This window comes from Balaenoptera ricei, chromosome 10 (assembly GCF_028023285.1).
Source record: "Balaenoptera ricei isolate mBalRic1 chromosome 10, mBalRic1.hap2, whole genome shotgun sequence".
Taxonomy (NCBI): Eukaryota; Metazoa; Chordata; class Mammalia; order Artiodactyla; family Balaenopteridae; genus Balaenoptera; species Balaenoptera ricei.
The window spans coordinates 60,681,436-60,698,179 of NC_082648.1; the positions used below are offsets into that span (position 1 = coordinate 60,681,436).

The 16,744-nt window shown below is 40.5% G+C and overlaps 1 protein-coding gene across 1 annotated transcript in view; it reads left to right on the forward strand.

Moving 5' to 3' along the window:
• The window catches only part of TPH2 (tryptophan hydroxylase 2), an 86,485-nt gene extending 75,615 nt beyond the window's left edge, over window positions 1-10,870 (forward strand). Inside the window, exons 9-11 of the mRNA XM_059936535.1 lie at window positions 1,103-1,198; window positions 10,180-10,313; window positions 10,443-10,870. Coding sequence (XP_059792518.1) covers window positions 1,103-1,198; window positions 10,180-10,313; window positions 10,443-10,617 — 405 coding nt within the window. The 3' untranslated portion in view covers window positions 10,618-10,870. The remainder of the gene's footprint in view (window positions 1-1,102; window positions 1,199-10,179; window positions 10,314-10,442) is intronic.
• The last annotated feature ends 5,874 nt before the right edge of the window (window positions 10,871-16,744 follow it).

Below are 16,744 nucleotides of genomic sequence, written 5' to 3' on the forward strand. Positions count from 1 at the left end.
GGCCTTCGGGTCCAGCCCAGGGCTGCAGAGCATTGACCACTCAACTTCAGAGATCGTCCGCACATAATAAAAATATAAAACCCTCCAGAACCAAGGGACATCTTAACCTCCAGATAAAAATAGGGCAAATAGCCATGGGCTAGAAATAATTAGTATTTTCTGCTCCTTTTCAGGGGTGTCTACATTCTCTTTCTCAGCCCCTTCATTGCTCCATCATCACTAATGCAGGACAGTGTTAATTTGATGAAATTTTTTATTGCTCATTGTCAGCTTCTCACTTTCCTCTCGGAGCACAAATTGTGTAATTTCAGCCCCTCTCAAGAGTCGTGAGTTTTTTGGTTGTATGGAGATTTCTGCCTGTCTAGGTTGATTTCCTAGGAACTCAACAGAAGCAAGTGTAGATTTTAATATCTTGGGGAAGCTGTAGTAGTTGATGATGGTAAAACTCGGGCCAATGAAATGGTTCTTACTATATGTATTTAATGTATATGTATATAAGTATGTATACATGTAAGTGCATACATAGGTATCCATTTAAGATTTCGCTAAGAAAATGGTAATTTGGTAGGTATATACTTGTTTTCTTGCTCTTTCCTGGTTTCTTCACCACAATTCTTTACCAAGCATTGGCACATAGTAGGTACTCAACAAATGTTTGTTGAATGAATAAACAAACTGCAAAAATCAGTTTAGGATTACTGAATTCCAAGTTATTTTTCCACATTTACACAGTGCTACGGAACCACAACTTATTAAATATAGTAGCATATTCTTCTGGCATTATCATTGTGACATATTCATTCTTTCTAAATCTGTGGTTTTTTAAACTTTAGAGTCATTGCAAGGACTATGATTTGACTCATAGGGTTTCTGAATCCAGGAGGCATAAGGCTCTTAGTACTTAATACTTTTTCCATTTACCTTTAAACTAGGGAGGGATTATTAGGCAATAAATGTCAATAAATCTTCTTGACTTAAATGTGTTTTAATTGACAGTGCTGAAGAAATTATGCAGAGTGCACCATTTTATTTTGGGTGCCATTTTATTTTACAGAAGAACTTATTGCGCAGTTCACTGGATGTGTGCCCACTTCTTTTTCAGTGCTATTTCTTCACTATTGAGTTTGGCCTTTGCAAGCAAGAAGGGCAACTGCGAGCTTATGGAGCTGGACTGCTTTCCTCCATTGGAGAATTAAAGGTATGAAGCTATAAACGAAAGTATCCTTCCCAAGCAAACTGGTTCAAGGTCATGGAAAATATTGATTTGTCTGTCTGAGTCTCTCTACTCGCAGATACCCCATAAATATTTAGTGTAGGGGATTTGGTACCTCATACGTGGGTGCTGACCTAACTTTTTGCACTTCTGAAAATGGGTCATGCCTTTCTGGGTTTGTGGTGTGACTCAAATGAATGAGCAGCCATGTGCACGAATCAACAGGAATGACAAATGTATGCTCAAATGTTGGGTAACAGATGACTGGCCTAAATTTAGTGCTGAAAAGTGGGCACTGAGCTAGCAGTGATCCTACTGATTGAAATTCCCTTGGAAGGGTGGCTTGGCCTCTCTCATTTCTGTCATCCCCACGGCTCCCATGGATTCCCCAGCATCTGCTTCCCAAAGGGGAATCAGAGGTTATTTTAGCTTCTTCAGAATTAATGTAAATTCAAACATTTATGGGCATATACAAAAAAAAAAAACCACCTAAATAAATGTGTGGTCCAAGAGGTATCTAATATATGTAGTGATGTCTAAGGGATGCTATTTTTTTTTTTTTTTGCCTAAAATACAGTAAAATAATCATTTATTCAGAAATGTTGGAGTCTGAGGCATTCTGATCATTTAAATATTCTGGTTACTTAAGAATTGCTCTCTGTATACCACTGGGCGATAGCAAGTTTTGATGAATTTAGAATGCATTGTGATATGTAATCTGGAAATGGTACTGAAAATAATTTAATCTTTCTTTGATTATTCAGACTAAGGTCAGGATTATGGACGATCCTAGGGTTTTTATTTTGAGTATTTATTATCCTTACATAATGTAACTGGGATATATATGATTATTGGAACTTTTTAGATGTTTGTACTTTTGAAAGGTGCAATTTAACTGTAGTTTCATTGAGTCCATTCACTTTATGACTTCATTCATTCATTCATTCCACAAATATTTGGTTGAGCATCTACTATGCGCCATGTACTATGCCAGGCACTGAGGCTACAAGGACAAATAATGATGATGAAGAATAAGAATATGAAGAAGATAACAACTGCTTCAAAAGACACTTAAATAGACTTCAGTATTTTAGGTGCTTTAAACATATTAACCCACTTAATTCTCATAACAACCCAATGGGATAAGTAACACCATTATCACAGATGAGAAAACTGAGGTATAAAGACATTAAGGAGCTTGTTCAAGGTCACACAGCTAATAAGTGTTGGAGGTGGTCCCGAGTCCAGGCAGTCTAGGCTCCAGGATCCAAGCCCTTGACCATTAGGCCCTATTGCCTGGGATCCCTGTTATCAAGGAGGTTACATTCTAGTGCAGGAGATAAACGACCAAGATAATACAGACAGTGTGACAAATGTGCCTGGCACATTTTAGCCCATGCCTGGGAAGGCTTCCTGATGAGGGTCCTACTGCCCACGCTGATTCTGGAGGAGTGGGAAGGATGAATAAGGGGCGGATGAGATGCTGAATCAATCAGCAGATAGCAGTGTGTGTGCTCTACTCAAAGCCTGGCCCATTAAGGGAGCTGCCTGAGGCCCTGCCTGGCTGGAATAGATGATAATATTTAATGTAACAAAAGCCTGATGTAATGTGTTAAATTTTTTTTTTTTTTTTTTTTTTTTTTTTTTACTAAATTCTCAACAACAAAAAAATCCATTTGGGGTTAATCTCAAAACCCACAGCAATAGCATGATGTCATATCTCTGTAAGACCCATGTCTTCTATAGATTTTTTTCTTGATTTCCCTGAGAAAAGAATTAGTCAGAAAATTATGTAGCTCTTGAGCTACGTCTATTTACATTCTCTTCAGAGGGCTTATAAATGATACCAGAAGCAAAAGAAGCAAATCTCTCTTATTGCCCCAACTTTCAGCAGGGTGCTCTGGTCTGGTTAATGAGGCATGTGGAGGCAGCACTGGGGTGAATCTGTTGTTTTTGTTCCTATTGGTATGGACCGAATCATCTGGAAATGGAAATCAGCCAGAAACATGTGAAGGGCATTGTCTGCCGTGAATCTTCTTGTTCTGGTCCATCACCTCTGGTCATTAGCATTCTTCCATTCCCAAATTTCAACACTCCCAACATCCCTATGATTGCTACTTTAGACCATTTTTACAACTCAGAAATTCCTTCTATATGAAATGTCTTCTGACTGTTCACAGAGAATACGTAACATGAGACCTTTCCTTAGAGTCTTAGCTTTACCCTCACCCCATCCCTGCCCCGCTCGGTGTCAGCGTCCAGAGCCTTCCCCCAGCGCTTGTGAATACATCTGTCCAACTTTTATTTGGAAGAACAAATGACAGTTCTGAGCGCAGGTGGGGATAACTTTATTAATAGCATTATAATAATTCCTGTGCAAACCCACTTACAGTTTCTAATGCAGTTACCTCTTGTGGTAAAATGTGTTTTTGCTGTTCCAATTATAGCCCATATGTAGGTCCCGGGTAAGTTGTTGGAGGTTTTGGTGTAGTCCTTATAATTTTTACGTAACTATGCACAGTTCATCTTCTTTCCTTGAACTGAACACATTTTTAAATGTGTGCCTTAAGAGGCTAAGTTTTCAGAGTGTAAATGTTGCATGTCAGAGCTGGCCAAGCACTTCCAAGTAGTATATCTATAGTTTGAAGGATAGCTTTCATTTTTCCCTCTTATTTTTTTTTTTTTAATAAATTTATTTATTTATTTATTTTTGGCTGTGTTGGGTCTTCGTTTCTGTGTGGGGGCTTTCTCTAGTTGTGGCAAGCGGGGGCCACTCTTCATCGCGGTGCGCGGGCCTCTCACTGTCGCGGCCTCTCCCGTTACGGAGCACAGGCTCCAGACGCGCAGGCTCAGTAGTTGTGGCTCACGGGCCCATCCGCTCCGCGGCATGTGGGATCTTCCCAGACCAGGGCTCGAACCCGTGTCCCCTGCATTGGCAGGCAGATTCTTAACCACTGTGCCACCAGGGAAGCCCTCCCTCTTATTTTTTGACAGTGCTTATTTTTTATCTTTGAAGAGAGAAAAAAATAAATATGGAAATGCTTATAAAAGCTAACATAAATCTGATAACTGTAAAGACAATTTTTTAAAAATCTCAGCAATGATTGCTCTCTCTCTTGTTCTAATTATTTTTTCTGTGATGTACTTTTATGAATTCCAAAAATGTATTTGGGAAGGGCCTTTCCATACCTTCATCACTGTGGGGAACAGTTACTAATGAGCTAGATCATCTGGAAAACTGACTTTAAAAAAGGTTGAAAATAGAATAATTGCTTGCTGTTCACCCACAGTCTAGTATGTGTCTTTCCTTTAATGTTCTTTTTCTCTCTATCTCAGAGTTGACCTAACTATGTAAGTCTCTCATTAAAAAATTTTTATTCACTCATTCATTCATTTATTTTATTCAACAAACTCAAAATTGAAAGTTCAGATTTCAAGAAACTTGGAGTCTCTAGAAGGGAAGGTCTAAGAAAGTGATGAATGTGGGTCTTTGCTGAATCCAGTTCCCTTGGAGAAGCAACAGTGAGGAGATCTTGTTCACACGAGGTGGTAAGCAACTGATTACTAATCGATGAGTTGGCTGAGTCTTATCTCAAAAAGTTAATCCATCTCAAAGCAAAAGGCAATCTCTCCTTCTTTTTCATGGGTAAGGGTAAAGTCTAGTTCTTTGTTTCCTTAAGGGCAGAGATTAGCTTTTTTTTGGTAAATAGCCTTTAGCACCTACCCCATAGGAGTTGCTGGAATATCACATACAAATACATCTGTTCTGCTTTTCAGGTTTGGACAAAGCTGGTGGTTCTTAAAATTTTAATCATTATTATATTTTGGCTTTAGTTTTAGGATATCCTTGCATGGTGAATTTATTGCACTGCTTCTATAGAGCTTTTCATCAGCCTTCACAGAACAGCCTTATATTTCTTACAATCATTTGTATTTACAACCACTTGCAGCAACTCTGTGAGGTGGTCAGAATTACTGCCAGGCTGTAGAGAAGAGACCCAAGGCCCCTGTGGGTTCCCTGAGGTCATCCAGTATGTCAGCGGGGTGGCTGGAGTTGGGACTCTGAGAGTGTCTGAGCTCTCACACCTTTCCCGCGTTCCGATGGCTCACAGCTCCCTTCCTCTTGCCTCTTCCTTTCCTGCAGGAGCACTGTTAGTAATAACAGAGCAAATGCCGGACATTGGGAGCCGGAGAAGGGTCTTTGGCTTTTACACAGGGATTTCTTGAAGAGGGAGTTTGTTCCCTCCCCACTGCAGCTTATTCAAACTGCTGAAACTTTCAACATCACTGATGAAAAGAAGTGTGATGCCCTCATCACCCAGTTTGGCAATAGGGATGTTGCTACCACACTGTGCTCGGTTAGCAGGAAGAACATTTGAGGAAGGTTCAAAAATTTAATAGACACACATACGTACATACATATACAAATGTATATATTTGTTGTTCTGACGAGGGAAAAGATGATTGTAGTGTGAGTGTAGGGGTGTTTGCAAATTTTTATTCAGAATCTAGGGCCCAAACTACCTAGACTTCACACTTGAGTTTTTTCCTGACTTTAACCAGTCCTAATATAGAGGGTGAGGATCACAGGTTTATATCTGGAAGAGGTGAGATAATAACTCTGTGTCATTGCAAAGGCAGGTGGCTGGAAGGAAGGAAGATTTTGAGCTGATGAACTCAGCACAGGCACTGTTGCGGTCTAGGACCTGGCAGCCTCATAGCTAGGGCCATGCTCCTTTTCTCGATGGGTTCCAGAGGAGCTGTACCAATGGTGGAAGGTGTGGCTGGCTGCATTTGTACGCCAAGCATCATCTGGAGACGGAAGTAGCAAGGATAACATAACTTACTGAACACTTCCCATGTGCCAGGCTCTTTGCATGTATAGCCTCCTTTAATTCTCACCATATTCCTGGATTATAGATAACTGTAAGTATTTCCATTTTCCAGATTAGCACTGGAATAGGCTGACAGAGGTGAAATCATTTGCCCCGGATCATGTAGGAGCTAATTGGGTTCTGGGAAATTTTTGATGTTGAAAGAGATTTTTTATTTAAAAGACTGGAACTGGCAAATAAGTCTGAATTTGTGCGCTAAAGCCAATTAATTGGTAACGGCCATCTCTGTTGGGAAGGGTGGGAAGGCCATGCCCAGGCCCAGTGGGAAAGGCTGCTATGGTGAATTTATGCTGGTTGGGGTGGAGGGAGGGGATGGTGGTATGAGAGCTGTGTTCTTGCAGGCCCTGTTCAAATCGTATTGCAAGAAGAGCTTTAGAATTCATGTAGATATAATCTTTTCAGTTTATCGAAGAGGAAACTGCATCTTAACCTGCGGAATATTCACTCATTTGATAAACCTGTGGGACAGCTATGTTTAGAATCTAGGTCTCCCGGCTCCAAGTCCTGGGTTGTTGTCTTTGGCCCTATGGGTAAATGCAAAACAGTCCTTTCAGAGAGCATGTAGACGAGAGGTGATTCTCAAGTATTCCTGCACTTTAAAAATGGCTTGAGAGTAAAAGACTGTCAGCCAGATTCTCTCAGCATTATAAAGCCTCTCTCTGCAGGAAGTTGGATTAATTCTTGCAGACTTCAGGATATCAGACTGTTAACGCTCTGGAAAGGATTCACCGTGGAGCTCTCTGGGGACATCAAGCAGTTTGGCTCTATGTTTACAGAGAAGCTACGCTGGACACAGAGGAGAGGGCATGATAGCTGCTCCCCAAAACCAAGGTCGCTTAGAGAGAGACGTGGATAGGAGCTGAGAAGCAAACTCAGTAGGGCTTTGCTCCATTGGACAGTGGAATCAGGAAAGACATGAATGCTATTTTATGGCCCTTGAGCTATGCTTTAGTGTTCAGAAACAGGGGCCCTCATGGGCTGCGCAGATGTTCCTGGCAGTCATCAGACAAGAGAGCTCCCCATCAGTAAATGGGACCACTTACAGGTGTGATCACCACCTCATTTGTTGGCCTTACTCGTGGCTGCTCCCCCAACTCTGGGCTCTTTTCATTCTCCAGGCTAATCCTTGGGTGCCATTGTCATTTCCATATTTGTAACAGCCAAGGGGTAGAACTGGTCCCATACTCCGTGGATGGAGAGGTCCCCAGCACGTAACCAGGTATTGGACGCAGCAGGATCTTGAGGATAGACTGCATTGTTGAGAGCTTAGAACAGTGAGCTTCCAGTTTTCCTTTTGATTAGTACATTAGGCAAGTGTGAGATATATTACCTGATGGTCTTTGCTTCAAATCATAGGCTGTGAATCCACTGACTTTTCTTAAAGTCTGGGGCAGAGCACCCTGCCCTCTGGGCTTTTTCTTGATCCACTCTCATCCAATTTACCTGTTAAGAAGATGAAATGAGCTCATTTGAGTATCCAGTAGAATCATAACACGATACATTTTTCTAAAACTACACTGATTTCAGTCTCTGTTATTACATACACATCTTCTGGAGGCATCCTCTACACAGGGTGACTGCTGAGGGTGCTAATGTCCTATCACAGCATTCCAGACCTAAGCAGACAAGTTTCACCCTCTTCCTGTGCTTGTCCTTGACCTGGTGAAAAGTCTGGCTCAGCAGGAAAGCCCTGAGGGAGCCATGGCTTAAACGTTCATATAGCCTATGTGGCTACCACTCTGCCATGCCCCTGAATGCGGGGGTGAGAACGTGGAAACATCTAGGACACTGAGTCAGTCACTGTCCTCCTTTTCATATGTACTGATGGATAAATGGACAATTAGAGCAACATACTAAATAAAATGCACCCAGAGTGTGTGGCTGCGAAGAAAGGAACTTCTAGTTCTGAAAGCACTGGTGAGCCAATAGGGGGCCTATTCTTTGCAGAGGAGCAACAGCTCTCATCAAGGCACATTTTGTTTCTTGAAACTGTGCAATTGTTTGAATTATTAGTCATGTGGAACCCCAAATCCCCTGATGTTCACTGCACTGCATTGAACCTATAGCACAAATGCATTTGCTGGTGTAGTGACCTTCCGCTTACAGTGAAGTTGTTCTGTGGGCCAAAAAATATGAGCCCACTCCCAAGAGGTCCTCTGCATTCCCTGATTCACATATGCACTGATCTGGACAACGGAACTTCGTGGGAAAGCAAATCAAACACAGGGTAGGACCATGTGCCCTTTCTCTTGCCTGTCAGTCCTTGGGTTCACAATTACATTTTCAAACTTAGGGAACTATAGCCTTCTTCATGGAAGGCTGTAAATCATTCCATGCATTTTGAAATTGTTGGGGGAATGTACCAAGAACACTGAACAGGAAAGGTTTTTCAGCGTTTCTCCAGGAAATCTTAGCAGTTAGAGATTGAAAAGTGCTTTGGGTGGAATCCAGAGACTGGAATAGAGTGTCTTCAGAAATCACCCAGCCCAAACCTTTCACTTACACTTGAGGAAACGGAGGCCTAGAGAGGTGAAATCATTTGCCAAGGTTATCCAGTTAGTAGCAACGCCTGGACTAGAGCCCGAGTTTTCTAATTCTCAGTTCAAGGCTGTTTCTGCTACCCCTCTCTCTCTTTGCCTCTCTCTCCCAACTAATTTACCCTTTAAATTAAGAAAGAGAGAATCTAGAGGGGTATTTCTCAAAATATAGTTCACAACCATCTGTGTGTGAATCACTTTGGATGCCTTTAAAATGCAGACTTCTGGGATTTATCCAGACCTACCAAATAATATTGAGGCCTGGGTATCTGCATTTTCTTTCTTTCTTTCTTTCTGTTTTTTTTTTTTTGGCTGCGTTGGGTCTTCGTTGCTGCGCGCAGGCTTTCTCTAGTTGTGGTGAACAGGGGCTACTCTCTGTTGTGGTGCTTGGGCTTCTCATTGCGGTGGCTTCTCTTGTTGTGGAGCACGGGCTCTAGGCGCGCGGGCTTCAGTAGTTGTGGCACACGGGTTCAGTAGTTGTGGCTCCCGGGCTTCAGAGTGCAGGCTCAGTAGTTATGGCGCACGGGATTAGTTGCTCCGCGGCATGTGGGATCTTCCCGGACCAGGGCTCGAACCCACATCCCCTGCATTGGCAGGCAGATTCTTAACCACTGCGCCACCAGGGAAGTCCCACGTCTGCATTTTCTACAAGCTCCTCAGTGATTCTTAGGCATATTCTGTGTGAGAACCGTCAATCCAGGGGCTATAAATAGGCAGGTGGCACGTGGCAGGAAATGAGCGCTAACTTTTAGCATCCCTGAATTTATCCTGAGAATACAATCATTCATTGTTCCTTGCTCTTCTTAGTGCCAGTCATGTAGTGAGCTGAACGGGGCTAATGATGGTTCAAAGAGTAATTACTTTGGCTTTCCTGTTTCCCTAATGCCTGCTCTGGGCATAACTATAACTATTAATATTAGCTCTGTTGTTTTTTCCCACCTGGCAATGTTTATTTGCTGTATATTTCTCTGCTGTGCTTGGGGGAAGGTAAACGAATGCTTCGCACGTATCCCTGAATATACAGGCCCACTGCAGCCTCTGCTGGTACACAGTACCTGGCCTCAAAATGTCTCACAGTGAGTCCACAAATAGTTCAGTCAGAGTCCCCATCACCTCTCCATGCAGGTAATTATTACTTTTGCCATTTAAGGGAAATTTCAGTACATTGCTTATAGCAGTAAATTTAGGACCATATTTGTGCTCTCCTGCTTCTAATTCATAGCATAGATTTAAAATTCCATTTCTGTGGGGTTACAGCTCTGAACTGTCCTTCAGTATGAATTTTGTTGATAATAAATAAAATAATACCATGTCTCATTTTTTTCCCTCAACAACTAACAGACTTACAAACAAACAAACAAAAAACCCCTCACCACTCAATTTCCCCTGCATATGGGAGAGTTCCATATGTCATGGTAGATGAGTAGCTGAATAGTTCTGTAAAATGTTTGAGCTGTGCTGTAGGAATGTGACATGGTGGCACTTTGGAAAGTCTCATTCTGGAGTTTAACGGGTTTTGCGATATGTTTTGCAGCATGCTCTTTCTGACAAGGCATGTGTGAAAGCCTTTGACCCAAAGACAACTTGCTTACAGGAATGCCTTATCACCACCTTCCAGGAAGCCTACTTTGTTTCAGAAAGTTTTGAAGAAGCCAAAGAAAAGATGAGGTAAATTTATTTTTCTTCCATCTAGAGAAAATAACTTTTTATTTTTCTGGCTCTGTTCTTTCCTTCTGTCTGTCTCTTGAACCAGTGAGGATTGATCCCATATCCTTCTCTTTGCTGTTTATTTTGCAGGGACTTTGCAAAGTCAATTACCCGTCCCTTCTCCGTCTACTTCAATCCCTACACACAGAGTATTGAAATTCTGAAAGACACCAGGAGCATTGAAAACGTGGTGCAGGACCTCCGCAGCGATTTGAACACCGTGTGTGATGCCTTGAACAAAATGAACCAATATCTGGGAATTTGATGTCTGGGACCTGTGTCATTGCCAGCCTGATCTTTTTGGGGCTTAGCAGCAATTCAGTCAATGTCATATAACACCAATAGCTTTCTGTGTCATGGCTTGGCTAGTAAGCATGCAATTCTGTATATTTCTACCTACTTGCAACTTACTGTGATAATGTATGAAACACCATAAAGAACCCAATGACAGATAACCACTCATTGTATGAAAGATCGTAATACATTTCAATGTCTTAAATAGATTTGACATTCCAGCTTAGTGTCTTTAACCAAACTGCAGCTATTGAAAATTGGTAACAAATAGCCCTCTTATGATTCTAGCTCGTGACCTTTTCTTTCTCAGATCTGAGCCTTTCCTCTGTGTTCATTAGATAAAATGAAAATAGCAGTGAAACTGTTTCTGTTTTCTCTAGTATCAGTGTTTTCGCAGCACTATTTGAGATAAACCCAGAATTGTATGAAACTTCCCATCACATTAACAAAAGATTCAGTATTCTGTTTCAAAAACTGAAAGTAGTGAACACACTAGTTGGAATGGTTTTTAGGTTGATTATTTATAAAATGTAAGAAAAGCGAAATTTCCACAAATAGAAAATATCTGTTGCATTGACCTTGTAGAAACTGAGTTGTGACATGCTTCCCAAAGTATTTTGGAAGAAAACACTTCCAGAAAGGACATTAGGAAAGACTAAACAATGGGGAAGAATCTTGGGACTATGAATTTTATGCTGGAATAAAGTGATTATCATTCTCAGCTGGTTAACGCATTTTTCTTGGAGAATAATAATATCATAGAGCTATGATTTCAATGACATAGAAATTGAGTCTCAGAGAGGTTAAGTGATTTGCTCAAAGTAGCACAGTTAGTTGTGCACCAGCATTTACAGCCCATCACATCTCACTTTTGGATTGCTAAGACATTCAACTTGGTGTATGTATGTATTTATGATGTGTAGTCATAGAAGGGAAACTAATGCTTATCAAAACTAATGTTTATCACTAAATAGGACTTGGTTTGTGATCAAGGGTTGACAGCAGGACAGAAATTTCCTCTCACAGCCCCCCAACCAAGCTAGGTCTCTGGGAGTTTGTCCACTTGCCTAAAGTTTGGGCAAATTTGGGTAAACAATAGTGATACACCACAAATTTCAGTCATCTTTGCTATAAGAGGTATAATCAGGTGATTAGGTGAACGAATAAAAAATTGCTGAATGAGCGAATGAATTTTAGCTTCTGATTCCCTTAACAAATGCAATCACTGTTCCTCTAATTCTGCTTTAGTAGCGCAGAATACTGGGTGGAGGAAAGAGGGGACGAGAAAAAGTAGAGAAGAGTAAGATGACGAGATGACTTGTAAGTTAGCAATTCTAAAATATTTACTTTAGCAATTTCTAAGGATGTTCTTTAAATAGGAAACTACATGTGATTTCAAACTAATTTATACAGTTGTATGGCCCGTTATGAGTCAGAAATTTTTGGACTAAATGTATTCAGGAACAATATGAGAAAGAGTTAAAATATATATCAGAGAGAGGTAAAATTACAATGAAAAATCAGAGGCTTGACTATCGGTTATCTTAATGATTGAGGCTCTTTCATTTCTGAAGGCTTCTCAGAACAATGGACTTTTTGAGAAAGGATCTGGTGCATAGAATGTGAGAGTCATGCAGTTTAAATGCTACTTTAGGTGAATGAGACAGTGCCTTGAAGAATTATCAGTGGTAGAGAAATGATGAGCAAGCTGAACCCAGATAAAAGGATCTAGAATGATCAAGTAGTTGTAAAATCCAATCATTTAATAAATCCATAAATACACAGTTTCTTACATCTTGCTTTGCTAGATCTAGACGACCCTGAGTAATTAGCTATTTATAAATATTAACCTAGAAAAATAACCCAGAACAATGAATCCAGAAATTTCCAATGAACAATAACAAGAGACTAAGAACAATAATTTAGAAACTTCCAGAACTAGTTGCTGAATTTTCTCAAAGGAGAAAATGGGCTGAGAAACTCTTCATGTCTGCTTTTTCTGTTGTTCCCATAATTTGGTGTTGCTTTACACAACATTTTGTCTTTTGTAACAACATGGACGGACTTGCAGGGCTTTATGCTAAGTGAAATAAGCCAGATAGAGAAAGACAAATACTGTATGATATCGCTTATATGTGGAATAAAAAAATACATCAGACTAGTAAATATAACAAAAAAGAAGCAGACTCACATAGAGAACAAACTAGTGATTACCAGTGGAGAGAGGGAAGAGGGGGACGGGCAAGATGGGGGTAGGGGATTAAGAAGTACAAACTATTAGGTATAAAATAAGCTACAGGATACAGGGACAACATGGGGAATATAGCCAATATTTTATAATACCTGTAAATGGAGTATAACCTTTAAAAATTATGAATAACTATACTGTACACCTGTAACATATAATATTACAGCCACTATAATTCAATAAAAAAGAAAAAAACCCATAAGTAGTCATCAAGCTTCCTCCTTCTAGCCCCAATGAAAGGGGAGCTTCTTAGTTAAATGTACTGAAGGAGAATTATATTTAATTGTAGACAAATTCCCTCAACAAAAGATAACATTTGAGCTATCTTCTGATTGACTATAGAGGCATCTTTAGTGTTCTTACATGTGCAAAATCTATGTTGTTTCAAAAATAGAAGCGCTGCAAAGTAAATAGGCTTTCCCGCAGAGCTTATATAGGTATCATACAAGGAGGAGGAATTATCTGATTCTTTTTAGATTTGTTCTCCATTTGGAATAGCGTGGTTTTCGCCATATGAAACAATGGAATCATGGTTTTCATTTGTTGTGAGCATTTAACACGCAAATGCCATTACAACTAATAGTGGGAAAAGTCCTATAAAATTTAACAGCCATCATAGGAAAAGTGTTGGCAGAAAAAGTCCCCAAATGGAAATAGTACAACAAAATAATCACAGCCAGCTTCTTGTTATATCTGATACCTGCTCAGTGTAACCATTTGTCTCAGTTATGCCTCCTGACTTAAAGCTAAATTAAATAGATCCAAGGGCAATTATAAATTTAAAGACACTTGCTCACTGTCGTCTCACTGTGAATCGCTACTTTATTTTGGCTTTGCTGCTGTCTTCTGTAATCAGCTAATCAGAAATCAACCCAAGGTTCTTAGCAAGGCCAGGTTTCTTATGTATCACACCTTGCAAAAAACAGCCGGAATCTGATTAGTCCAGTTTTTTTCTTAAAGCATTCTTGTCTGTTATGAGTTGGGGTCAGGCAACCAGTATATTCTTGGATGATCAGTTTATTTGGCGTAGCAGATTGTTCATAAATTGCATGTTTTAAGAGTAGGGAACTCTGACCCAGAGTGGTTAAAAAAACATTTTTTTTTTTTTTACATTAGTGTCAAGGGTTGTGAAACTTGGGTGTCTGGCTTAGTCTCATTTATTTACTGTGTAATTTAGAAATGATGCTTTATGGGGATGATATATCTGTGTTTGTCTTGCTTGCATAGTAAATGGGCCTGAGCCTAACGAATGTAATGTATTGCAACATTTACCAACATGAAACGTTCTCAAATGAAAAACAGTAGGCTTTAACATGAAAGCAAATAGAAATACAAAGTTTCATTTTCCAACGGAGTCATGGCTCACATCATTTTCTTCATTTGAGGAGGAAAACATTAACACAAGATATAGTTGTCCTCCAATTCGTTTGATCTAATTTTCAACTTCTAAAGAATCCAGTGCTGATGCTGACTCCCATGAACCTTGTCTTACTTATAATGAAAAAGAAAGCAGCCCAGAGTTTCCCAGTGTGTCTGAGTTTTCTTTTTTTTTTTTTTTTTTTCTTCAATTTCCAAAGACATTCTCTTATTTGGGGAAATGATTCTTATGCAGATTGACTTTTTCTGGGAAGAGGCAAGGGAATTAATAGTGACATATTCCTTCTTCTCATATTAGATTTGCATGTGTTCAAAATAAACCAGTTCTGAAACATTGAATGGTGAGTCTTTATAACGTGACTTGAGGTCTCAAAACATTCATTCAGTGGCTTAGACCATATCAGGGACTGTATCAGGCACTGTTCTAAAAACTGAGGCTATAGTGGTGAATAAGGCAGAGGAAGCTTATGCCCACTTTGAACTTACATTCTAGTAGACAGATAGCAGCAAAAAAAAAAAACAGATTATTTGAGATTGTGGCAATTTTATGAAGAGAATAGTTGGGGTGATGTGATAAAGAGCAGTGGAGAGGTGAGGGATTAAGGTGGCCAGGGGAAACCTTCCTGAGCAGATGACCTTTGACGAAGAACCATGGGATGAGCAGAAGCCAGGCATGAAGAGAGCCATGGAAAGAGTGTTTCTGGAAGAGGGGACAGCAAGATCAAAGTCTCTAAGGTAGAAGATTGATGTGTTCCATCTCCTACCTTAGAAGATTGATGTGTTCAAGGAAGACAGATTGATTGCCAGTGGGCTGGAGAGGAAGGCTAAGATGGGAACATGGGAGGCAAGGATGAGATAATACAGGGTTCCAGAGGGGGTCAGGTGGACCCTAAATGCAGTGGAGTCACTGGAGGGCTGGAAACCAGATCTGATTTACATTTTCAAAGGTTACTCAGGCTGCTGGGTGGAAATGAATCGTAGGGGGATTGGAGAGTGCTGTAAAACCAACTAGGAGACCATTGCAATATTGAGACTCTATAAAGTCAATATCTCACTGGATCATGGTGGACATCACTAAAAATAGTTGTAATTAAATAAGTTACAGAGTTAAGTAGGTGGCTCGGAACTGTCAGATGAAACACCAGGGGAAACTGGAATAACCAGTACCTGGGTTGATTATCATTGGGCTGGAGAAGCAGACATCCAATGATATCCTGTGTCTTTTGCAAATACGTAAAGCTTCCTTTGACAAAACAACATCATGTGAAACTTTTCCTGGACAGCTTTTAAGGATAACAAGCCAGACTGGAAAGCAAATGCAATTTTTTTTTTTTTTTTTCTAGAGACGCACAGATATTCACCGCATAAGCAAAAATGAAATAGAGAATGGGGCATTATTGGTGAACATTGGTAGTGCTGACAAGGTGATTCAGGACAAAAAAGCTCCCTCACCTTCAGGCAAACTGAATAGTTGTGTTCACTGGCTCTCTGGCCATTTCTATAGGAATAGGTCATATAAATGTAAGTGAATTAGTTAAGTCTATTTCCACTCTTCTCGCTGCTGTCATCTCCCCAAATGTGTATTTGAGAGATATACCAGCAAGGTTCACTTGCTGTGATTTCTTCCTCTCTCTAAGAAGGATGGGTCTGGTGCAGCAGCTGGAAGTCTATTTCCTTCTTTGGGAGGATCGTAGTGCGCCTGATGTTCAACCCAAGGGCATCTGTGGTTATGATGCCTGCACAGCATTCTCATAATCCAGTCTGGATACAGTTTTTATAATTGAACAACAAAAACATCTGACAGATGTGGGCAGGGTAATTTGAAAGCTAGTGGCACAAAGAAATCAAGTTCATTTTCTGTCAAAATCAAATCTTTAAAAACACTGCAGGGCTTCCCTGGTGGCCCAGTGGTTAAGACTCCGCCTGCCGATGCAGGGGACACGGGTTCGAGCCCTGGTCTGGGAAGATCCCACATGCCGCGGAGCAACTAGGCCCGTGAGCCACAACTACTGAGCCTGCGCGTCTGGAGCCTGTGCTCCGCAACAAGAGAGGCCGCGATAGTGAAAGTGGCCCCCGCTTGCCGCAACTGGAGAAAGCCCTTGTGCAGAAACGAAGACCCAACACAGCCAAAAATAAAAATAAAAACAAACAAACAAACAAACAAAAAAACACTGCAAAGCTAGCCCTCATTTTATAGGTTGAGAAAGGTAATATTAATTATGAGAAGGTGGTAGGACTTTCCTGGCGTCTCCTTCACTCCTTCCAGATCCTTTGAAGTCTCCTTACTTTTTAGCTTGTTAATTTTCATGGAACTCACAAGATGCTGATTCAGTAGGTCTAATAATCCCAGAGGTTTGCAAACCACTGAACACATCTAATGTACAGCTCGCTCGATTTTAGTGAACAGCTAACTCCACAGACGTTAATGAGGCCAATTATTGGCAAGTGAATTTGAAGTGAAGGGCACGTGAGG